Genomic DNA, 25,713 nt, shown 5'->3' with positions numbered 1-25,713 from the left:
AAAAAGTTTTCTCCTACATGTTCTAACATGTTTAATGAATATATTTATGGTAGGTGACTGCATCTCCTGATACAGCTGCACCATTCCAATAAAGTTGCTCAGTTGCAGGTCAAAGGATAAGTAAGAAATCACCTCACAGTTCACCAGAGAGCAAGACAACATGTGAAGAATCTAGTATCGCCTCATTGGCTGCTGGAGACATGATGGTTACTGAAAACCAATAGTAGCATGGTTGGTTGCTCCTTTTTTCTTCATAAATGGTGGGTGTGACAAGTTTGTGTGGAGACTCATGCTGCCTTCAGGGAGGTCGTGTAATTTTCTCTGTCGTTGTTCAGACAGTTTTTCGTACTTGTAAGAAGTACAAAATGTATGCCTTCCAGTAAAAAGTGATTCTGCACAATAAAAGCAAATTAAGCCTGAGAAATTGTGATGAAATTGCTGCTGCTGCCCACACCTTTACCCTTTCCATGTCAGATGAATCTATAAAACTGTCAAACTACATCACACTTTTTTGAGAGAGGATACAAAATAAAGCCATAAAAGTACTCAATTAAATTATTCACCATACTTTAATTTTATTTAGTGTCAAAGGGCTGTAGACTAAGTGTCCAAGCACAGAATTAATATTTTTAAAGTTTAATAGTGAAGTTTTTTTTGTTTTATTACATTTTACAGAATACATTGTTCGTATTTTTTTATTTTATTTTTTATTTTATTTTTGTACATGTAAAAAAAAAAGAAACACTTCATGAGAAGTTTAAGAAAACAACAAAACAAAGAATTTAATCCTTTAAAACTTGTTATCTTGATTTACATGTGCCAAAAAAGGAGTAGGAAGAAGTGTAAAGTTATTTAGTCCTACCCCCATTCACTTATCATATACAAACAGTATATGTTTATAAGGTCATATTTAAATGTGTATGTCAAAAAAATCAAAATGTTTTTATACTCAGATTTGAAATAAAGTAAAAATATGGAAAGGGAATTTGCACATAATACTTTGAATATTCTCCAATATTAATATTTACCAACTTGTGAAATCTGACGGTTCGTGAAGAAGGACTCGCCGCCTGTGATTGGCTGATCGTGGGCCAATCAGAGTCGGAGAAAAGTCGGCAGATGAAAGCAGGAGACAAAACTCCCAGGAAGCCGCTGTGACGCTCAGTCAGGTCCAGTCTCAGGTGGAGAAGAGACCCGAAGACATCCGCCAACATCACACCCATCCAACCTGAAAGACAGCAAACGGTGCAAAAAGGAGGTAATTCAAGTTTGCCTTTTGTATTTTAAAGAAAAAGATTTTTTTAAATCTTTTTTCTCCTTCTAACATCTCTGTATGCTTCCTCTCCATTAGTTGTCTCTGAGAAAAGATGTTAAACAAGTTGAACAACCCTTTCTACTTTTCTGTGTTTTTTTTTTTTTAACTTGTGGTTTTGTCATGTCGAGTTGAGCAGGTCTTTTTGGTAATGGGTTGAAACACTCATAGGAAAATAAAAGGTTGTTTAACCGGTTTGGAAATGAATGAAACAAGTTGCACGAATCCTTCTTCATAAGGATGTGTATAGTTTTATTTTCCCCTTTACATCACTGTATGGTTTTAATGTTTTGTTTGTCTGTAGTTATCTCCCACCTCCATCCATCATCCTCTGTTTGTTTTTATATGTTTTTTTTAATGTGTTTTTTTGTCTGTCATGTGCATGTGTTTTATTGTGGTTGTTGGGGAGTGATATTAACACCACTGACAGGTCAGTTTCTCAGAGGAATGGTATGATAAATGGAGCCCGGAGGAGCTTTGTCGTGACTCAAGAACTACGGTGATCAATAATGACAACGGTCCGCGGCGGTGCCATTAATCCATTAAAGAACTGGCTGCCAGGGCTGCAGCGGAGCGCCGGGATGTGCTGGACACCACAGCAGGGCTTTCAGCCTAATGAAACTCGTAGAAACGGGCAAGGCAGGTGCTTCATAACCCCCTCAAGGTTAAATGAAACACCAGAGGATGTGTGAAGTGTTTGATCATAACCCTAATAAGCCTAATTCTCAAAACCACTCTCCATTTATGAAAGCAATCATGACATTTAACTTTGATGACTTTTGGTAATCAACTATACAAGACTTAGAGAGTCTGACCCATTGGACCCTTCAGAAAGAGATCTCTTTCCTCTAGAGCGAGTAAAAGTAAGTTTTCTTTTCCAATAACACAAACAGAGTAACAGAAGATCTGATCTGATTATTATTTTTTTCATAGAAGTATTCATCTTTTTTTTTGTTTTCAAATTAAAAAAAGAAATACTCCAAAGCTATCATTCAAATAGATGAAAATACCATAATGATGCAAACAAATAACATATTTAGTAACTTCAGTAGACGTACATGCTATTAAAACAATGAAAAACTGTTATAAAGTATAAAAAAGCGTCCTCCTATATTCTCCAATAACCCTGTAGAGTTTCAAGTGTCTTATTGATAAAAGATGCTGATAAAAGCTTTATCTTTAACATGTCATTTACAAATAGTTTTAAGAGTTTTTGTTTCACCAGATTTTGCTTTGACAAAGTTACAGCTATTAGTGGAGGTATTGGGGATACATAAAAATATTTTTGCAATTCAGATATTTCCAAATGATTAATTTGCTTTGTTGTTCTGAACAGTGAACTCATGTTGTGTCTTATGAGGAAAGGATAAGGAGGACTTTTATGGCCATACAGTATGTCAGCGCGTTGGTTCCTGGAGCGATCTGCGTTTAAAAGAATTAAAAACGCGGATGTATTGTTGCCAGCACTGTGCGTTTGTCACGTGACATCAGTGACGGATACATGTTCAAAGTGTGAAGGTCACAGCTCCACCCTTCAGCAGTAAAATGTATTGATGCAATTACCGATTATTACATTTTGACTTCCTTCCCAGCCTGCCAAGAAAGCTAACTCCTCCACCCAATCTATTTCTTATCCATCACACGTCTTTTCTTAATCTGTTCGCTGTTGCAGTAATAAGCAATAACATATCTGAAGTCAGCTCGGTCTGCCTGAGCCGCTGTTGGAGGAGGGTTAGGTTTAGAGTTGTGCTGCTGAAGCCTCGGACGGATGTGGTTGTTTGAGGAGCAAATAAGTCGCCACCACTTCATGTGTGTGAGGATCAAACAACTTGAGCTTCCTGCTGGATTCATTAAACATACATATACCAGAAGTATGTAAAGGGATAGATTTTTATTAATCCCCAAAGACAAGTTGCATTCTTGAGATATAAATTATTGAGGAAAATTAAGAGAGTGTTGCAGTGTCAGCATGTAACAGGTGAGCTGTTTCTGTAGAGAACATAGATGGAAATTAACAACCAGCAGTTCGGTATCCGGGTTGCAGAGACCAGTGGCGTCAATTCAGTCAAAGCTAAGGTATGGCAAGGTTACGAGTCACAGAAGTCTGCTATGTAGCTTATCTGTGTGGTCAAGAAGCCTGAATTATGGTTCCGCGTTAAATCGACGCAGAACCTACGGCGTAGGGTCTGCGTTGGTGTAACGCAGAGCCATAAATCAGCTTTTAGAGAGCAGAAAAAAGCGTATCTGACAAACGCAATTTAACTCATTTCTGTTCACTTTATTCACTATGTCAGTGCAACAAGATCAACATGGACATCCCAGTTTAACTTAAAGCAGTTAAAGTCAAAATGCAAAAAGGAGAGGGAGGGAGCAGAAGAGAGAAAGAGAGAGAGTAAAAAAAGTCAAATATTTCCCTTAAACAGATTTATAAGAGGGTAGGGTGATTTGATATCTTACCTTAAGATGAACTTGCATAATGAATCCATCAGTGGCTAACAGCACAAGTTTTCATCTTTTATTTATTTTAGCTGTTACAACCCCTAAATGTAACAACAGAAGTGCAGTGTGCATTTGTAGGCGTAATTTGAAATAAATTAAACTGTGAACTGTAGGCCTATTTCAGTCTATATTGGAGGATGAAGACCCCTGACCTAGTGAAATCGATCATGTTGTTCTGATATAAATTTGTAGTTATTTTATATGTATTAAATAATAGAATAATCAATACAAATAGACAGAGTAATTCCATAAATGTATAAAAAAAAAAAAAAAAAACATATACATTTTCCCCTGAAGCCAAGGTGTGGCAGCTGCCATACCTTGCCATACCCAATTGATGCCCCTGGCAGAGAGACTCCTTCACAGCAACACGTCCACGATTTACGTCATCGATTTTTAACTAGAACTGCAGTTGAAATCCGTACGTCATATGCTTCTGGCTGGAGATGACGTCAGTCAGCCCTTGTGATGTCCTCTCTCATCCCCCGTCGCTGCATGTGCATAAACGGCAAACAGAAGCTCTGCAATCATCTCAGCTCTGTCCATATTGATGTCGCAGTTCTTGTTTGTTATTATTCTTTTCCATCTTCTTTGTCCTTTACCGTCTTTTATTTTATTGGTGGTTGGCAAAGTGTTTGAATTCGTTAAATTATTGGATCATGCCAGGTCTGACACTGTGGTGGACTGAGGAAGAGGCCCACCACATTTCCAGCCTCCTGGGTTTTTAATCCCAAACTCCCGCTAATAGAAATCTTCCTACAGAGAGTTGGAGTTTGCAATTGGCTCTTGCAGCTGTAGGTTACGTTCAGGACATAAAAATGCATTCCAAATATTTATTAACAGCTGATCTCACACTCCCCGTAGCAAACAAGAGACAAACTGGTTTAAACGTTCTCATAATTACCCTTTCAATTTGCTCCTTCGCTACCTTTTCCGTGTCTCATCTTGGAGTCGTCTTTGAAAAGGCCAATCAGCTCCTCCCACTTGTTGTCATGGTTACAGACTATGCAGCTACACTTGAACGTGTTGTTTTGTCTCCGACGTACTCTGCATCATAGAGATTAAAGCTACAATTCGTGTTTTATTCTGTGACAACAACCTGTTAAAGTGGAAACAGTTTTTACTAATTTTAACTCAAAACCCTGGAAAGCTACCTATTTTCACGTGTGAGTGTCTGCAGATGTCTGCAGGGCGTTGGAGCGCTGTAGCTTGTTGTGAACAAATCGAAGGTCGACAGATGGATAGTTTGTTACTTTTTGAGAGACACCATGAACTGCTGCCGATACTATGTTTGTCATTTGTGCCAGTACTTTCAAATCTACTTCTGAGGGAAGAACGGGTCCGAGTTTTATCATCTGATGTCGTTTGTGAGCCGTCTTTCAGTCTTCCTGTTATCCAAGCATTTCTCCCTCTCTCCTCTTAGGTCGGTGCATCCTGAGCAGTCATGTCAGCCAAGGCCATCTCCGAGCAGACGGGGAAAGAGTTCCTCTACAAGCACATCTGCTCATCGGCAGTGGTCCAGAACAAGTTCCGCTACGCCAACGTGACAGCCGAGACCGACTTTGAGAGGCTGACGCAGGAGCACCCATGGCTGCTCACGGAGGTGAGACAGCAGAAACATGTGCATGATGAAGCAAGATTTTTATTTGGCAAACACAAGTATAGCTTCTGTGAACTTGTGGAAGATGAGCCTCTATTTATGGAGACAATTACTTAACCTGGCAGCTGAGTGGTCTCTTGGTGCTTGTTAGCTGACGTCACCAGGAGGAGCCATCCATCAGCCCCGTAAGTGCTAATGAAGCAAAGGAAAACCAGAAGACGTGCTCTCTCGTCTTTACCACCATTAGAGAAGGGCTAGGCTGGGCTTAGAGTGTCTGCACAGCTGTCCAGTAGTTAGTTTTCTCTCCTCTTTCTGCTCCTCACAGTGCAGACGGTTTGCAGTAGGAGCTCATTTAATTACCCGCTCACTCGTCCTGCAGGAGGAGATGTCAGTCTCTCCCGTCTCTCCCTCACGACTGAATCTCTTTATCTGGACGGTAAACGGAGGATGCAGAGGACAGATCCACAGAGATGCGTGCTGCTGTACAATTGATTAGGAAATCACATTAACTTTCACCCCCCCTCCATCCCGACCCTCTCCTCCTTTGCTGACTGGCGAGCGCCCAGATAGTAATGGCTCCTCTGTCATAAGTCATCCTCTTTAAGTGACAGAGAAGCCAGAGGAAGTGAGCTACGCCGGTGAGGCTTGGGTGTATTTCTGGTTACTGGACGAGACTCTCGCTTGAATAATCATGCATACCTTGTCTTTGTTGAGTTTTATTTATTCATTTATTCAGTTTAAGATTACAGGGACAATGCACATTAATAAACATATCTGTAAATGTGCCAGTTTAGCCATCCTGGCTAATTTTCAACCGCAGTCCCTGGGCAGGTGTGATGGCAACTACACTGTGGACTGTTGCACTTCATAAGGGCACATAAGAACACAGAAGGGCACATAAAACACTTAATAATAAAAACAATAAATACGTAAAACATTAAACAAATAAAACACGCTTCGTGTTATTTGAGCAGGTCACAGAGTACGGTCACACACTTGACTGTTCCATGTATGAGATGCTCTTACTGAATAAGCTGACTGTCCAAAAGCAGTCCTCCTCCTAGGTATTATGCAGTCCGCTCTTGCTGCAGACCTAGTACGACTATTGTCTGTTGTTTTCTGCTTAAAAAAGCAGAAATCCTATTAGAGGAAGGATTTATTGATCAGTGACGTCACCAAATAAGGGCATAGCTGTTGCTGTAATTTTGTTGTTATGAAATATGAACAATGACACTAAAGAACCGTGAATCTTGTGGTCTAATGCCAGTCAGGAGCAGGCGTTTGACGCATTTTTATGTGTCGCACCATTATTGCATTTGATCAATTGCAAATATATACGTTTTCTTGATGTTCGTTGGCTTTAGAATATTAACTAAGTCTGACAAAAGCATGAATTTGATCTTGAAGATTTGAGTTGTCTTTTTCCTGCAGAGGCTGGTGGTGAAGCCGGACCAGCTGATCAAGAGGCGGGGGAAGCTCGGTCTGGTGGGCGTCAACCTGGACTTTACAGGCGTCAAAGAGTGGCTGAAGCCCCGCCTCATGAGGGAGGTGACGGTACGTCTGTGCACTTGCTGAACTCTCTAATCAATATTATCCCTGTGCTTTACTCAGACCCGCTCTTCTTGGCCTCTCCTTCACCCTCCCTAAACGTTTTGTCTGGATGAATTTAGTTAGACCATTCCCTAATATAAATATATGTGTCCAGCGAGCTGCTGTTGGCTCCAGAGTCTGTTGGCAGTCAATCAATCCAGTTAGCCGTGGCCAGAACTGCCACTGATGAAACAATCAGTCCATCAATCAAGCTGAGAGTTTTGCCGCGTTGCCTCATAAATCGAGAAGAAAGTCACTGAGACGAGCCCGGATCATAAAGCGTTGAAAAACAAGCATGTGTCTGAGCGTAGCGGCAGTGAGATTGCATCGATGCGTCTTCTCATAGATGAAATGAGACTGTCAGAAGCTGCGACAGAGGCAGTAAGTAAGAATAAACACAGCTACAGTTGTTTTCTGACACTTTATATTTTGATTTTCCGCTTTGATTTGCATTCAGGGGATGAATCCTGATTGTTTTGGTCGGACCCACCATTACAAGCCGTGCTGCTTGTTAAAAAGCATCCTCACATGATACCATGTGCAGTTGAGAACACCCTTAACAGTCCAGAGAGGAAGATCTGCGCACTTTAAATGAACCTGCTGCCACTTCCTTTGCTTTTCTTTTTTAAGGTCACGTTAAATTTACAAAATGCTGTTGAATGCTTTAACCATTACTTCCTTTTTTAAAATGAAGGTTTCATATTTTCTGATCCTAAATTGAAACGGTTATATAAATGGCATTTTTGAGCGTGCACGGAATTCTGTGTTTTTTGTGTTTTCAATTAGACCGGCTTCTTTCTTTCTTTCTTTCTTTCTTTCTTTCTTTCTTTCTTTCTTTCTTTCTTTCTTTCTTTCTTTCTTTCTTTCTTTCTTTCTTTCTTTCTTTCTTTCTTTCTTTCTTTCTTTCTTTCTTTCTTTCTTTCTTTCTTTCTTTCTTTCTTTTCCCCACCTCCGCCAACAGTCTCGTCCTTTAAAAACTCCTTTTGAAATGGCAGCTCCCCCTTGTCTGGTTACGCGTTGTGCCCGTTGGCCTTTAACGATCCAGCAGCGACAGTTTCCACCAAATGAGCCGCGGCTGCGTTCACGCGACTCTGCCTGGAGATCTACGTGACGACTTTTCTTTTCTCCTGAAATGTCAATTAGTTTGTGTCAAGTGGTGCACCTGGGTTATTTTAATCCCCTCTTTGAAATCCATCAGAATAAAAATGACGATTTCTTTTTTCAATGGCAGGGCTGTTGCTTCTGGTTTCTCTGTTTCTCAGACAAAGCTTTTTTTCAATAATTCACAGGTGGGAAAAGCCAAAGGTGTCCTCAAGAACTTCCTCATCGAGCCATTTGTCCCTCATAAGCAGGTAAACCTTGTTTTTATACGTCTTGGTGATAGGTACAGTTGGTGCTAGGTTACAGTAGAAAATGGTCATGTTTGTCATGTCGTGGTCCGTCGTCCAGGCGGAGGAGTTCTACGTGTGCATCTACGCCGCTCGTGAGGGGGACTACGTGCTGTTTCATCACGAGGGCGGGGTGGACGTCGGCGACGTGGACGCCAAGGCACAGAAGCTGCTGATAGCAGTGGATACAAAGATCAGTGAAGACCAGGTGAAGAAAGAACTGCTGAGCAAGGCCCCCAACGAAAAGAGAGCGTAAGTTTAATCAGAAGTAACTGCGTTTTTTTTTTTTGTCATAAGAATACAAATCCAAAAAAATCAACTTCACTCTCACAAAATACTGTTTGTTTTTTGTTATTTTTTTTTAAGCCATGCAAGGCCTTCACTTTTAAACAGAAGCTGAGATTGTGGGACATTTAGCCATATGTTCAATATATGATACTAATCTTGAGTTTATACTTGATATGTGATAACAAATTGAACAGACTCTCATCCTTGAGTTAGATTTTTTTTTTAAAGTGTGTTAAGTCACTTCTCTGCAGTGAACAACATCCTCTGTCCTTAGAAAATCAACCTACATTAAAGATGAGTGTAAATAACTGCTTCATTAAGACAGGAATTATAGTTTTCATTGTACTGTATAAAGGACAGCATCAGCCTAGATACTTGTTCCACCTGCTACTCGCTTTCAATGATGGTTCAGTAGCGATGGTTTTAGCAAAAGAAATTTGCCTTATTTTGAAATTGTTCGCAACAATGTTCCCTTTTTTTAAATGAAAACTCTTTAAATCCTCATAAATACTTTAGCTACATTTACTGTACAGGTGCCGTTTGCCTGTAATGAGCTGGGATTGGCTCCAGCAGACCCGCTAACCTTGTATGGGATGAAGAGGATGCTACAGCATCTCTACTAGCATAAACAGAAGAATGTTGCAAACTAAAAGCCGTTTTCTTTCCTAATCTTCATTTATTCAATAACCTAGAAAATTGACAAAACAGATTCTGGCTGTATAATATTGATTGATCTTCGGACTAACAAGCAGAGCTCAAATGAAAACAGAGGGAGCCGTGAATGTCAGTGGGAGGAGTTGATGGGTTCAGGGTCCATTAGACAAATGACATCTCCCCTCCTCTAGATTTGCATTTCCTCCCTCGGCCTCAACTCTATTTGACACTACAGACGCATTCAGAGCAGGTCCATTCATTTTTGAAGGATATGGCAGCTCACCCTCCACCCACCCCACCTATCCATCTCTCGAGACGGCGCTCTCGTGACAGCAGATTCTGGCCTAACGCTGTCATGGCTGACATTGAAAACGCAGCCCCAGAAATCACTCTGACTCCCCCTCCTCACCCCAGATGCCCACAGACCCCAGACAGTAAACAAGAGGCCAGTTTTCCTGCCATCAGAAGCAGACTCGGCGAGGCCCGAGTCACTGTTGTCACAGTTTCCCCTGCGGGCCGTTGGGCGTGCTGACAACGGGCTGACGAGGTTATAAAGTCTCCGAGCCGTTGGCACAACTGACAGGCCGGAGAGGAAAGCGAAACACTGCATATCCACACATTCTCCCCCGCCGCTCTGCTTTCACGTGCTATGGAGGGAACGAGGTGCAGCTTTTCTTCAGGCAGAAACTCTCTGCAGCTAATTTACTGGTGGACTGTTACCCATCAATGTCATCATCAGCAAACCTTTGGAGATGGGAGCTGGAGGTTGTCATGTGGAGATTCAGACAGTTATTTGCAAATCCAATTAGGAAAAAAACAAAGAAAAAAAAACATAGATATTTTAATACAGTCAACATGCTCTGTTTAATGCATAGTAAATAAACATTCTCAATTTATATTAATATAATTTAAATTAAAGGTCTTTGTCAATAAATAAAACAGTGCATGCATGTGGTAATTATGTATTTAAATGCTGTAAAGTTATTGCACATTAGTTGATTACCTGTAGACCAGGCACCATATTTGAGGAAATTATGTAATTCTGTTTAAAATTAACTCACAAAGAGCAAAATGTCAATTTTTGGCTTATTTTTATTACAATTTATCATCATTCAGATATGATCCTTAGAGTTTGTTCCCACAAAGAAATAAAGACTAAAGTCAAGCCATTACATTTATACATTTTCTTTGCGCTCCTGCAGAACCTTCAGTGGCCTTGATTGTATCAGTCACGCTTCATGAAGTTGTTTCATATCATGAGTCAGCACCAAAACAAAATACAACTGCAGGATCTTCAGAACTGTGTTACTTTTACATTGTAAAAACCTTCCTCTTTCTTTAAGTCTGCTAAGCAGATGCTGGCAGTATAGCCAACTCCCCGTTATAGTGACTGTGCGTTACTGTCGTCTCCTCTCTGCAGGGCTCTTGCCGGCTTCATTGTTGGACTCTTCAACCTGTATGAGGACCTTTTCTTCACATACCTGGAGATCAACCCTCTGGGTAGGTCTCAATGTTCTCAAATCTTATAACGTTGCCCTCAGTTTAGTCGGTTCATTAAATTGTCATCCGATTATGAAACTGGAAAAAGGCATTAAAAGGGAATTGTAAATAAGAACATCATTACATAATAGAACACAGGAACTGGATTTGATGAAGCATATTTTTTAACATTTGTTGAATAATTCATGCACTCGTTATTTGATGAAGGCGGCTTGTTTCTGTAACGAGGTAATTAAGCCCCGACATGTGGCTTCTGGCAGCTGTGGATTTGTTGTGGCTGTGCTGCTGCTTTGATGTCCGGCCACTTCCTTCCCTCCAGCCCCCGATGAGACGGCAGGAAGGATCGTTTGCGCCGGAGCACCAGCTCCTCTTATTTTCATACATTCTGTCCACACAGCAAATCTTTGTGCTGGAAGTGAATGGAGTATAGTCTCCATCTTGACATGTTTGTCCTCTCTTCCTAGTGGTCACAAAGGATGGAGTTTACGTGCTGGACATGGCAGCAAAGATTGATGCGACAGCTGACTACATCTGCAAATCCAAGTGGGGTGATGTGGAGTTCCCACCCCCCTTCGGCAGGGAGGCCTATCCGGAGGTGAGGAGGGGTTGCAGGGATGCTGCTTGCGATGGATCAGATTTCAATTTGTCAGCTTTAAATAGGTCTTGCTGTTCTGTCGTGAGGAAGAACGCTTGCTGTAGATGACGGGTAGGAGGTACGATCAGCAAATTAGCAGTCTTAATAGTAACAGACATCCGTCTTCCATCATTTATCATAAGATTGTCGCCAAATGTTCAGGAAAACATCTTTTACCATTTCATAAAGTCTAAGCAGTTTCTGGCAGTTTCTGGTTGCTAGGCAACCAAAAGGCTTTTTTCAAAAGTGGTTAGCAGATATTGATTTTTTTTTTTTTTTTTTTTTCGTTGTTTTTTTTTTCATATTTTCTTGCAGACTTGCAGATTTGAAGGTTGCATCTTTCTACCCGTCATTAACCAGCTCCGGCTTTAGTTTTATTGATGATGATGAGGACACGAATGACAGTCCATGAAAACCCACCCCCAACTAATGAAAACGATCACGACTTGTGGGATAATTCAGTTTTAGAATATATGAACTAATTTGATGCTTTTTTTCATGAAAAATTGAATATTCACCTATGTTAAAAGGCACAATTTTAAGCATAAGGTATTTGATTAGAAAAAAGTAACTAAATTAAAGATTGCATGATGTCATGGTGGCTTTTTTCATATTTTATCCACAGTCTAGTATTTAAAAAAAAGACCATTTCACCACAAATATAGGAGAAATGAGTTTAGATGGCTCATTGGTCATGAAGACGTCTCTGAACAATAATGCGCTCAGCTATTGCTGAGGAACTGGTTTGCCACAGTCTGCCTGCGTGACAGACGGCTCGGTCTAATTGGGCTGCTGTGAGTGGAGAGTAGAGTCGAGGGACAGCGGGTGTCTTTGATTGGGAGCTGTTTTTACTCTCAGGCACCAGCTGTGGTCCACGCTGTCAAAAACAACCAGTGATGTGTGTCACATCAACTCCAGCAGCATAAACAAAACATTTACCTGGCTGCTCCGATCAGGCGCATAATCACGCCCGCTGCTTCTGTGGCGTTCATTTTAGCCGTTCTCTTACATGCACTTACTCTGCATTGACCAGGTCCGTCTGTCTTACAGGAAGCTTACATCGCCGACCTCGATGCCAAGAGTGGCGCCAGCCTCAAACTGACTCTGCTCAATCCTCGGGGCAGGATCTGGACCATGGTGGCCGGAGGGGGGGCCTCGGTGGTCTACAGGTACAGCTACAGTACCAGTCATAATCCAAGCTCCGATGGCTTCAGTGACCCCAGACTTTATCTGGAATTTATGATTCATCCAGACATAATCAATAAATCATGGTCTAGAGCAGGGGTCGGCAACCAGCGGCTCCAGAGCCGCATCCGGCTCTTTAGCGCCGCCCTAGTGGCTCCCTGGAGCTTTTTCAAAAATATTTGACTTTTTTTTTTCTCTTTTTTTCTCCTTTTTCTTTTTCCTTTTCTCTTTTTTTTCCTTTTTTTTATTTTGAATTTTTTCACAAAATTCTGACTATTTCCACAACATTTTAACTTTGTTCTCAACATTTCGACTTTTTTCTCGACATTTCGACGTTCTTCTCAAGGTTGTTCTTCAACATTAATCTCGACATTTCAAATGTTTTTCTCGACATTTCGACTGTTCTTGACATTTAGACTTTTACCATTTGTCTTCATTCTAAGGCTTATACAAGACTTTTCATTTTTTTGCGGCTCCAGACATATTCGTTTTTTGTGTTTTTGGTCCAATATGGATCTTTGAACATTTTGGGTTGCCGACCCTTGGGAGTATGACGGGGACTTTTATTGAGACGGATGATGCAGCAGCTCAGTCCGGACTTTTAGCCGCCTGCTTAATCATATCCCTAAATGCTGCTGTTGTAGCGAGAGTCTGGAGAGGAGGAGTGCTGTGCCGTCTGTTGATGGTGTAAGCCGTGACATCCAGACACATCAGCCATGACTAATTATTCCCCATGTGTGCTGCTGTGCAGTTTTAATCTTTTTACAGTGACGCGCTGATTCAAAACAGATGAAAACAAAAGAGTTGAGTAAAGGTATTCTCCCCTGAACTTGTTTTTTTTTTTTTTTACTTTTTATTTAGTATTTTCAGCTTATACAACAAACAAACAAAAAATCAAAAAGACAGAAACATGGGGGCTCCTATGTAGATGATGTTATGTCATGACAATGTCCAATCAGCTCAAGTGACCTGTTTAACTGATAGCGTCTTCTATTCCTCCAATAAAGTCATACCATTTCACCCATTTCCTGTGGAAGATCGCTCCTTTGGACCTCAAACAGAAAGTCATCTTCTCCATTGCATATATTTCTCTAACTCTGTCCATCCACTGATTAAGACCTGGGGTCTCAGGTTTATACCAATTCTGAACTTGTTTTTATAGCAAAAACTAAAGAAGTTGTTGTTTTTGTTTGTTTGTGTCTCTCTTGGTGTGGATGGAAACTCCCAGCGACACGATCTGTGACCTGGGTGGGGTCAACGAGCTGGCCAATTACGGGGAGTATTCGGGAGCCCCGAGTGAGCAGCAGACGTACGACTACGCCAAGACCATCCTGTCTCTGATGACCAGAGAGAAACACCCCGACGGTGGGAAAACACGGAAACTTGTCATTTCTGTATATGTCAATGGAAATCTGACGACTCCCTTTTTGTATTCCAGGAAAGGTCTTGATCATCGGAGGGAGCATAGCAAACTTCACAAATGTTGCAGCAACATTTAAGGTACAAATCCTGTTTATTCTGATTGTGTAGCAGACTTTAAATCCCCCAACCCGTACTGAAATACTCACCGAGCATATCCGGGACTACTTTAGGGGATTGTGCGAGCCATCAGAGACTATCAGGTGCCGCTGAAGGAGCATGAGGTCACCATCTTTGTCCGCCGCGGTGGCCCCAACTACCAGGAGGGTCTCAGAGTGATGGGAGAAGTCGGTACGTTCTTCCCGTTGCTATGCAACTTCACGTACTCGGATGATTATCAAACAAAATTAGGTAAAAATGTAATTGTCTTGATTCTGAATCCCTTCCCCACAGGAAAGACCACTGGAATCCCGATTCACGTCTTTGGCACGGAGACCCACATGACCGCCATTGTTGGCATGGCGCTGGGCCACAGGCCCATTCCCAACCAGCCTCCTGTGGCTGCCCACACGGCCAACTTCCTCCTCAACTCCAGCAGCAACGCATCGGTACGACGCCGTTGCCACTTCCCCGCTCACTGCCGTCACTCTCAACCAGCAGCGTCGTACAGTTCACTCTCAGAGAGACTGGAGCATCGCCGCAGCCTCCGTCTCCGTCTCCGCCGCTGCTGTCTCATCCTTCCACCAAATCAAATTATCAGAAGCCCATAGCTCTTTTGTGTGAGAGCATTGCAGGGCATTGTCGCTTGCTCTCACTCAAACATTCGTGAGTGCACCAAACCCCCCTCTTCCCCCGAGGCATCCATTAAAAATGTGCAGTGTAAAGGATTTCAGAAAACTGCCTTTACATGTGCACATACACAATTGCAGCTTGCCTCAATTGCAGAAACTGCATATAATAATAATAATAATAATAATGAAAAATATAGAGAATGTGATAGATGAATGCAGCAAGAATAAAGTATTGAGGTAAAAATCATCCATTTTTATTCAGTTTTGAAAAAACAGGGTCAGTTTTTGCAGGAGCTTTTACTTTAGAAGTGAATGAAAGCTGGACGCACTAAAACGTCACTAGTCATCTTTCACAGAGCTGTACTTGTGCAGCCAAGGACATGAAAAGAGAGCAAGGAAAACAAAGCGTGCCGGGTTTATTCTCTGTAGGTGACGTCTCATAAAAATGACCCGAAGCAATGAAGCTCCTTTTTTATCAAAGAGCCACTGTTCTTCCTTTTTTTTTTTTTTCAAATCAAAGTCGACTGCTTTTCTAAACAACCAAAATAAAAGTGATCTTTTTTTTTCCCCCCAAGACCCCCACATCAAGGAGAAAAGCCCCTTTATCTCAACAAGCTGCCAGGGTTGAGGGTTCACCAGCGAAGAGGGTTAAAAGTGGAACTTCTGCCGGTGAGCAAACACACTCAGACACACCTCCGTACTCTCACACTCGGATGAATGTCTTGGTAGGTCAATGTTCACGATTGGCTTAGTTCTGGTAGTACAGCTCCATCTTTGGACGGCAGGAAGAATCAAAGGAAAGGAAAAGGGTGATTTAATCTATCTACGTAGTCTGTACTGTTTTTATTTATAAACCCAGCATAAAGCAAGGTTTTTAACCCCTAAAGCCTCCGAAGCTTTTAAGTGATGAAGCTTTGTATTAATCACATTGTTCAGAAATGACCTTTTTAAATGTGAACAATTGTACATGGTGCATCCATTTATCCGTCTATAATGGCTTTTCTTTCCCCTGTAGCAAAGGCAGCCACCCTCTTCACCAAACAGACGAAGGCCCTGGTGTGGGGTATGCAGACGCGGGCCGTGCAGGGCATGCTGGACTTTGACTATGTTTGCTCCAGGGACGAGCCATCAGTTTCAGGCATGATCTACCCGTTCACGTAAGCGTCTTCTTTTTCTTTTCTCTTCTGCTGTGGGCGTAATAGTGCATTTCTTGCACATTTGACACAACAGGAAGAACTTTTAATAAAGGTTTGGTTTTTTTTTTTGCTTGGCTGCCCTCCAGTGGAGACCACAAACAGAAGTTTTACTGGGGACACAAAGAGATCCTGATACCCGTTCATAAGAACATGGGCGACGCCATGAAGAAGCATCCGGATGTGGACGTGCTCATCAACTTCGCCTCCTTGCGTTCAGCCTTTGAAAGCACCATGGAGACCATGCAGTACCCTCAGGTAGGAGCCCGTCTGCAGCGACTGCACGCTGGGATTCATGAACACGTGAAGTAATCAAACCTTTACATGCTTTTAGATTCACACCATTGCCATCATTGCTGAGGGAATCCCTGAAGCACATACGAGGAAGATCATTAAAGCAGCAGATGAAAAAGGGGTGACCATCATCGGCCCAGCGACTGTAAGTTCGGCTTCCTCTCACGAGATTGTGATCATGTGATCTTTCTGACGTTTCTATCAGCTGCCGTGTGTGGTTTTGTTCAGGTCGGAGGAATCAAGCCGGACTGCTTCAAGATCGGGAACACGGGAGGCATGCTGGATAACATCCTCGCCTCCAAGCTCTACCGCTCCGGCAGCGCGGCCTACGTGTCCCGCTCAGGCGGCATGTCCAATGAAATTAACAACATAATCTCCCGCACCACGGACGGCGTCTTCGAAGGCGTGGCCATCGGTGGGGACAGGTATGTAGCCGCGTGTTGGTCTGCAGCGTTTAAGGGTCAATGACGAATAAGGATTTTCAACAGGTCAATTTTAAAATAATAAAAAAAAGAATATCTATTGCAGTAGTTCAAACATTAATAATGTTGTGTATACATAAATTCATATTAAAATTTAAAATGAAGTGATTTCAGAGTTTTTTGTCAAGATGAATTGGCACTTGCCTTAAAAAAAGTCATGTGGTGCAACCATGATTCATATTAAAATAAATTAATTTCCATAACATCTTGACATCTTTTTTTTTACAAGTTTTCAGTGTTATACAAAGATGGTTGTTTTTTAATGGTCGCGCCACATGATATTTCATAAAATGGACGTCATCAGTCAAACTTTGTTTGTATATTATGATGGAAATATAAATACAAATGTGTTGCAATCTTACACACTACAAGACCGTTTGGAAATCATGCCAGATAGGGCAGAAGATTGATTTAAATACATTTAGAGTGATTTCAAAATAAGTTTTCAAAAAAAGAGTCATGGTCGGACGGTCGCACCACATGACATTTTGACGCTTAAAACAACAACAAAATCCCAAATAACTAGTATTTTTTTTGTAAAATTCAAGTGAGTCCATATGTGGGACAGGTAGTTCATATATATGGTATTTTATCCATTTAAACCTTTTTTGAATTGAAAAAAAAATCAGTTTTTCAGAAAATATAGGCATCACGTCATTGACCCTTAAGCATGTAGCTCTGAGCTGGTACACAATCCTACACTCCTTCGCAGGTACCCAGGCTCTGTGTTCACCGATCATGTGCTGCGTTACCAAGACACTCCAGGAGTGAAGATGATTGTCGTACTGGGGGAGGTGAGGAATTACACATCAATGCTTCCAGCTTTAAACAGACATGGGTTGCCAGATCTGAACCTGCATGCTTTCTAACAGATCGGCGGCACGGAAGAGTACAAGATCTGCGAGGGTATTAAGAAGGGCAGAATCACCAAGCCGGTGGTGTGCTGGTGTATCGGCACCTGCGCCACCATGTTCTCCTCAGAGGTAAGTCGGCAAATGTACCCTCTAGACCAGGGGTGTCAAATGTGCGGCCCGAGAGATTTTCATGCGGCCCGCGAGAAGTTTCCAATGCAAAAAAACGAAATGTTAATTTACTAAAAAGGAAGGCATAAATAATTGCCATGAATCGCAGCATATCCGATAATATATTTCTTCTACAAATCCATCGTTATTCCACAAAGAGAGCAGTTTTCAACATTTTTTTAGTTTTCTAGAATGCATTTGCCGATTTTTATTTCTTTGTAGACGGTCGTTTATTTTTATTATTAATCGACTACTATTATATATTTTCGCAGGAAAAATATCACTGCTAAAAAAAGATGATAGAAGATATTTATTCTGAGAATTTCAGTTTTGAATACGAGGATAGTGACAAAGTAAAACAGTTAAAAGAGAAGTGCTGACTTTTTCGGCAAACTGGCGTAAATATCCGCGCCAATTTTTAAAAATAAATACACTTAATTGTACTGGAAAAATCTCTAAATCACAAAGAAACACTCTTGGATGTAATAAGAAAGATTTTGCTTTTAATTAAATTTCCTATAAAAAAAACATACTTGTTTCTGTTTATCTTTGTAAAATGATATTAAAAGTATCTTACATAATTTGAAAAAAACATTTCAAGAAAAGATCCTGAAGAAATATATTTTACATAATTAGAGTGTAAACAAAGTGCATATTTCCTTTAAAATTAACTAAACTGATATTGGATTAGATAACTGGTAAAAAAAAAGAATTAGAAAAAAAAAATTTTGCACAGTTTTTGTTATTTTGAGCGTGCGGCCCACGAGAAAAGAATTGGTCAAATCCGGTCTGCCAAGCAAAATTAGTTTGACTCCCCTGCTCCAGTGTCTCTTTGAGGGGTTTGTGGCTGTGTTTACTTCATGTTGCCCCCCTCCATCAGGTCCAGTTTGGCCATGCAGGAGCTTGTGCCAACCAGGCCTCTGAAACAGCGGTGGCCAAGAATACAGCGTTGAAGGCGGCCGGGGCATTTGTCCCCAAGAGCTTCGACGAGCTGGGAGACGTCATCAAGTCAGTGCGCCGCTGATCCGTTTCACCGTTTTGGTATTATGTTTGGAGACTGATTCTTTTATTTCATTTGAATGTGTTTTGTGCACATTTTCTCCGTGCAGATCTGTCTATGACGACCTTGTTGCCAAAGGAGTCATCCAGCCGGCTGAAGAGGTTCCTCCTCCCACCGTACCCATGGACTACTCCTGGGCACGCGTGAGTATGCCGGCACGCACCGTTTGCTTCATACAATACAAAAATTGTGAAAAAGTGAAGCAGCTGATTACATGATTAGGTGTTGATGATAAATAACAGTTATATTTTACTGAATGGCTACCATATTTTGAGGTGGGAAAATGTATCTGCCTCGTGTATAAATTCAGACATGTGAGTTTGCATATACACGTTTGAGTTTTATTCACATTTCATTTAACCCTCAAGTCTAGCGTGTTATGGGATCGCTACTCTTGTGATTTCTTCTCAGACATTGTAATCCTTTTTTACTGTTTATTTATACTATTTTAAACACTTTAAACACATATCTGTATACAGTGTAATTTTATACTGTATGGATTACGTCTTTAATAACGTTAAAAAGGACATCTCATTTGGAAGAATGGGACTGACCAAATGGAAAATCTGTCACATTTGATTTAAACCTTAGACACATTCTGAAAATGTGATCAACTTCAATAGCAAGTGAAGATCTAGGGCTCGTAACAGTTTTATATAAATGTTGATTTTGAAACACTATCTTCCAGATTTTGATTACTAGTTCTTTTTGTCAGACAAATAATTTAGATTTTTTTAATTAACTGACATGTTTCGGGGATTCTTTCGCCTTCATCAGAGTGTCACAAGATGTTGTGACGGGTCACACACACCATCACCAAACATGTCAGTTAATTAAAAAACCTAAATTATTTGACTGACCAAAAGAAGTAGCAAATGAAATTGTAATCTAAACACAAAATTAACTTTAGTAAATCATCACTATCTTCCAGACTTCAAGTGTTGGGAAGCTTCTCAACACATTAAATAAGCACTGTTGCCTCCCTTTTGTCCTCTTACCAACATCCTCACTTCTTACTCATATCTTTACGCTTCTCATTACAAACACAAAACAAGATTATAAGCTCGTCCTGTTGGTCATGCAGGAACTGGGTCTCATCCGGAAACCAGCATCTTTTATGACCAGTATCTGTGACGAGAGAGGCCAGGAGCTCATCTACGCCGGCATGCCCATCACTGAGGTCTTCAAGGCAGAAATAGGCCTGGGAGGAACCCTGGGGCTGCTCTGGTTCCAACGGAGGTCAGTCCCTTAAACCGGCCGGCGTTAGAAACAACTACTGAGATATTCCTCACCGTCGTAGCCATTTGATGCCATCCAGAGGTGTCAAGTAACGAAGTAAAAATACTTCGTTACCTTACTTAAGTAGAAATTTTGGTTATCTATACTTCACTAGAGTCATTATTTTTCAGACGACTTTTTACTTTTACTCCTTACATTTTCACGCAATTATCTGTACTTTTTACTCCTTACATTTTAAAAACAGCCTCGTTACTCTATTTCATTTGGGCCTTTAAAAAAAAACTATCCAGTTAAATTGCTCCATCCGGATAGAGTGAATTTGGTTGTGGTTGTTTCAGATGTTCTTGTCCAGTTTTGTTCTTACATCCGTTCCCTCAGATTCCTGCAACTAAACTTGGATGTACATTCCAATAAAGGTTAGGATAAATGATAACACGCCTCTGAAGTTTGACTTTTTGCACCATTACAATACTTATAGGCAACTAGTCATCATATCTCCTGCTCTCTGAAACACATGTTAATGCTCAATAGTACACATATATGGTTCTTTAATATATTTGCATTATACTAAGATGCTTCATTTTCAATGGCTTTTGTCCTTAATGGCGTTTTTCCCCCTTTCATTACTTTTACTTTTATACTTTAAGTAGTTTTGAAACCAGTACTTTTATACTTTTACTTGAGTAAAAAACTTGAGTTGATACTTCAACTTCTACAGGAGTATTTTTAAACTCTAGTATCTATACTTCTACCTGAGTAATGAATATGAATACTTTTGACACCTCTGGTGCCATCTGACCACTTTGTGCACAGGTTGCCGAGGTACGCCTGCCAGTTCATCGAGATGTGCCTGATGGTGACAGCAGATCACGGCCCTGCTGTTTCTGGTGCACACAACACTATCGTCTGTGCCCGAGCTGGCAAGGACCTGATTTCCAGTCTCACTTCTGGCCTCCTAACCATCGTGAGACACCAAGCCCTTTGTTGGATTCATGTTCTGCATTTGCACACTTGTAAAAGTCCACCGTGAGCAAACCCGTCTTTACCCTTCCTGTTGGTTTAGGGGGACCGCTTTGGAGGCGCCTTGGATGCTGCGGCAAAGCAGTTCAGCAAGGCGTTCGATAGCGGCATCCTGCCCATGGAGTTCGTCAATAAGATGAAGAAGGATGGAAAGCTGATCATGGGAATTGGACACAGAGTCAAGTCGGTGAGTCTTCGTAGGATGTGTGTGTCTAGTACGTACAGCAGCAGAGCTCATGTTGAGAAAGGACCAAAGAAAGTCACAATTAGGGCTGTTCGATTTTGCCCAAAAATAAAATCTCGATTTTTTTTTTCTCTCAAAATCCGATTTTCGATTAAGATTACGATTATTTTGTGAATTGACAAAAGGCAAAGAAATGATTTCAAATATGCTGTTTTTTTATTGAACATTTGCCCCATTGGGCTTTAAGTGCAAACTTTGCTCTTATTAAACCAAAAATGAATGAATAAAGTGCAAAACTAAAATAAGTAAAATAAGTTGAAAAAAAGTTTTAAAAAATATAATAAAATATAAAGTTTTATCTCTGAAAAAAAAATCAGCAAATCAGCACTTGCAAACATACAGTTATATTTCCAATTAAATAAAACAAGACATTTTCTAATTAAACTAAACTGGGTCTTTGCATGCTAAATAATAATGCAACCCATGAAGGAGGTAGAGGTGTGTAATGTCAGTCATTACATTTGCTATTCACATTTGCAAGTTTTTTGCAAGGAACACGAGCCGGTCTACCGCATCTGGCTTGAGGGATGCCCGGTGGCATGTTACAACGCCCCCTCCTACACTAAAGAGCCTCTCCGATGGGGCACTTGTCAAAGGTATTGAGAGGTATTTCCATCAATCATTAATATGTGTGCAGACAAGGTAAAAAAATAAAATCAAAAATAAAATAAAAAAAAATAAAAACAATTTTTTTTAAAAAGTGAAAAATCGATTTTACGATTTTCACGTTTTAACATCGTTCTAATTACATAATCGCGATTACGATTTAAAATCGATTAATCGAACAGCCCTAGTCACAATAATGCCTTTTTGGGGGTCCGAAATATAATTAAAGGACTAAGCAATGAAGAAAACGAAATCAAAGAAGATTTTAAATCAGGGTTCATCATTTCTGTTTCCTCAGATCAACAATCCTGACATGAGAGTCCAGATCCTGAAGGACTTTGTGAAGCAGAACTTCTCTTCCTCACAGCTGCTGGACTATGCTCTGGAAGTAGAAAAGATCACCACCTCTAAAGTAAGAACTTAAAGGTCAACTTTAGCAAAATGTTAACATTCTTTTTTTTGACATTTTAATTGACTTTTTCTTCTTTTTGTGTTGATCAGAAACCCAACCTGATCCTGAACGTGGATGGCCTCATCGGTGTTGCCTTTGTGGACTTGCTCAGGACGTGTGGTGGCTTTACACGGTCTGTTTTTGTTCTTTACACTTGTCCTGCAGAAACAATTTAGTGTGCTTAATGGGGACATAATAGGAAAAAATAACCTATTCTGGGCATTAGAGTGTATACAGGACTGTCTCAGAAAATTAGAATATTGTGATAAAGTTCTTTATTTTCTGTAATGCAATTTAAAAAAAAACACAAAAATGTCATACATTCTGGATTCATTACAAATCAACTGAAATATTGCAAGCCTTTTATTATATTAATATTGCTGATTATGGCTTACAGTTTAAGATTAAGATTCCCAGAATATTCTAATTTTTTGAGATAGGATATTTGAGTTTTCTTAAGCTGTAAACCATGATCAGCAATATTAAAATAATAAAAGGCTTGCAATATTTCAGTTGATTTGTAATGAATCCAGAATGTATGACATTTTTGCATTACAGAAAATAAAGGACTTTATCACAATATTCAAATTTTCTGAGACAGTCCTGTATATAAGGGTTTCAGAAGAAGGATGTCAGAAGTAAATGCCAAATCACAAACTTGGATGTGACGTAGATTTGAGCTGCCAAAAGTCTGAAAACAGTAAGCTGTTCAGATTTGGGAAGGTTCTGTGACATCCCAGGCTTAGATAATAGTAAAATTATACAGTGTCTAGTTTTTTTTTTTATCAAATCAGCTTGACATCCTGCACCACTCACTGTTTTTCTGAAGTGGGCGGTACAAAGCTGTAACACAAATTTCCAAAGATGTTCTTTCCATGGAGGAAAGGTGTGGAGTCAAACTCATTGGTTGACTCCACACCCTGGAAACAGCTGGTAAGAACAGAGATGTGACACATGCAGAAAAGGGAGATGGAGTTCAGTCTCTCTGTGGTATTTTGATCAAAGCATCTGATCTTTCATTAACACCTGAAAAACTGTGTCGATCTTTGAATAAAAAGGGTAAAATGTGTCGGATTTAATGCTAAAGTGACCTTGAATTCAGAGTCTGGGCCCATTTGACTTTTTCTTCCTCCATCACACCACAACAGGGATGAGGCTGACGAGTTTGTAGAAATTGGCGCCCTGAACGGCGTCTTTGTCTTAGGACGCAGCATGGGTTTCATTGGTGAGTGTTTTTGTTGCTATGGTTATGTCTACACAAGGGAAATCTTTTCTTTGTGCCTGGCAATTAATCCATCCTTGTTTTTTTGGTCACTCAGGTCACTACCTGGACCAGAAGAGGCTGAAGCAGGGTCTCTACCGCCACCCCTGGGATGACATCTCCTACGTACTCCCGGAGCACATGTCTATGTAACCGCAGACACCAGACCGTGTAGTGCCAACCATCAGCCCCCCCGCCCCCCGTCCATACTGTGACCTGCCACTTTATAAACCAGTGGCATAATAAAGGGAATATGTTACAATAAATATCTGTAAATGGTAGATATGGAAAAGAACTTGAAGAGTCTTGTTGTTAATTTGTGAAACCTGTCAGTGCTGCAGTTTTGTGTATAGTAGTAAAACCCGCTCAACTGAGATGGCCGAGGGTCTTTCACTGTGTTAACAAGGGTCACAGGGAAGTCATGTATTTAAGCGCGGGAGCTGCAAGTAGATCATTTTAACCGTCGACTAAAACTAGCAAACATGACTAACGGAGGGTACTCATTTAGCTCCAAATAAAACATTACCGTAGTGACCAAGCATGTGTGTCTGTATCACAGGCTGTTCTGTCTCCTGTGCAGCTCTCCTGTGCCGTGTGCACATCATGACGTGATATGTAGTGCATAACCATTAAAATCAGAACGTACTGTTCAAGAACGTTACTGGTTTTGGTTTTCCTTGTAACGCTTCTGACGCTGTGACAAAAGTGACAAAAGCCCCCCTTTTAGAACTTTTTTATGTCAAAAAGTTCTAAAAGTGCTTCAACTGGAAGTCGTAAGATCAAAAATGAATGTCCCTGCAGAAAATATGGTTTTCTTTCCTCATTTATCTAATTTGGTTATACGTTAAGCTAATAAAAAATAGTTTTATGTAGTTAAAATAAGCTGAATTAGGGGCACTTTTAATTATTTAGAAATTATTAATATAGTGTTTTTATTACAATTATTCAGTGTTTGTTTTTTTAACTGTTGAGCTTTAAGATAATTTCATGTTTGTTTTCTGTCTCATTCAGCAAACTGATCTCTTGTTCAAAAACCTTCATGGATGTGATCTGCTCTTCATTTATTTAACTGTTAAATTGCAAGAAAGTACGTGGAAGGTTTAAACAGTGCCATCTTGTCTTGTGAAGTTTACAAAGTTGATCATTTTGTGAAAAAAAAAACATGAGGTTCATCAGTGTTTGCGTTCATTTTTAACATTTTCAATGTGAACTGATTCTGCTCTGTACTGACTTGCTGTTTATTAACAACTGTACAATTGAGAAATATCAAACTCAATAAAAGTTATGTAGTTGTACAGTTTAGTTCTTGTATGGTCTTGTTTATACTGCTGCTGGGTGTGTCTGGGAGTGTCTAATTTAATATATTGTTTAAGTTGGTTCTGACTATGAGAGATAATACCTTTCATCAAGAAACAATTACAGCTTCTCAATGTGTGACATAACGTTATGATTTTATTCTTTAACTGCTTGATGATTTCTTTGGCAATTTATTTTACTTTTTACTTTGTCAACAAATTAAGACACAGTGGCATTAAGTCGATATGAGTTTTCTCACTATGGACTGTAAGTGGCAGTGCAGCGCTGTTGTTCTGGTGTGCAGCTCTATGTACAAGTATTCTCAGTTAAACACCTGTATTTAGGCTCATCAGATCAGAGATCTGTATCTGATTATAGAAAATCAGAAACCAAAGCAACACTCACATTAAAGAGGGAGTAAACAGTAAATAATGTTAAAACAGCTGAAATAACACACTGTGATGCACAGAATGTATCTGTTGTCCTCTGTGACAGGATCAGTACAGTTTAGCTAAACATATTTTACCATTTTATCTAATCACAGCCATAATAGGATGGCTCTCATTCCATCGTCTGGACACGCAGCATGGTGAGTTTTACATTATTCCATTTCTCCAGATCATATGAAACAATTCAGCCGGCTTCATTCCCATAGGTACGGGGTGCTTAGTTACACTGAAAACGCATATTTTGTTCTGCGTCCAGATACACTACGCATCACAAAACACACATGCATATAGAGACA

At 40.3% G+C, this 25,713-nt stretch overlaps 1 protein-coding gene across 1 annotated transcript; it reads left to right on the top strand.

Annotated features, from left to right (window-relative positions):
• The first annotated feature begins 1,145 nt into the window (after positions 1 to 1,145).
• On the top strand, positions 1,146 to 24,846 carry LOC133421702 (ATP-citrate synthase-like). Its single transcript, XM_061711425.1, has 28 exons — positions 1,146 to 1,258; positions 5,235 to 5,414; positions 6,843 to 6,965; positions 8,291 to 8,353; positions 8,451 to 8,641; positions 10,752 to 10,831; positions 11,296 to 11,426; positions 12,516 to 12,634; positions 13,879 to 14,015; positions 14,089 to 14,150; positions 14,243 to 14,360; positions 14,463 to 14,617; positions 15,376 to 15,469; positions 15,816 to 15,957; positions 16,083 to 16,251; positions 16,328 to 16,432; positions 16,516 to 16,712; positions 17,482 to 17,563; positions 17,642 to 17,752; positions 18,672 to 18,799; positions 18,901 to 18,994; positions 19,936 to 20,090; positions 20,904 to 21,054; positions 21,154 to 21,297; positions 22,259 to 22,372; positions 22,462 to 22,544; positions 23,560 to 23,636; positions 23,731 to 24,846. Exons 2-28 carry the CDS (start codon positions 5,256 to 5,258, stop codon positions 23,823 to 23,825), a joined length of 3,279 nt encoding a protein of 1,092 aa, XP_061567409.1. The 5' UTR covers positions 1,146 to 1,258; positions 5,235 to 5,255; the 3' UTR covers positions 23,826 to 24,846.
• Positions 24,847 to 25,713: the final 867 nt, after the last annotated feature.

This window comes from Cololabis saira, chromosome 21 (genome assembly GCF_033807715.1).
Source record: "Cololabis saira isolate AMF1-May2022 chromosome 21, fColSai1.1, whole genome shotgun sequence".
Classification (NCBI taxonomy): domain Eukaryota; kingdom Metazoa; phylum Chordata; class Actinopteri; order Beloniformes; family Belonidae; genus Cololabis; species Cololabis saira.
The sequence above is the reverse complement of the archived record's forward strand: the minus strand, read 5'-3'. Positions and strand labels throughout refer to the sequence as shown.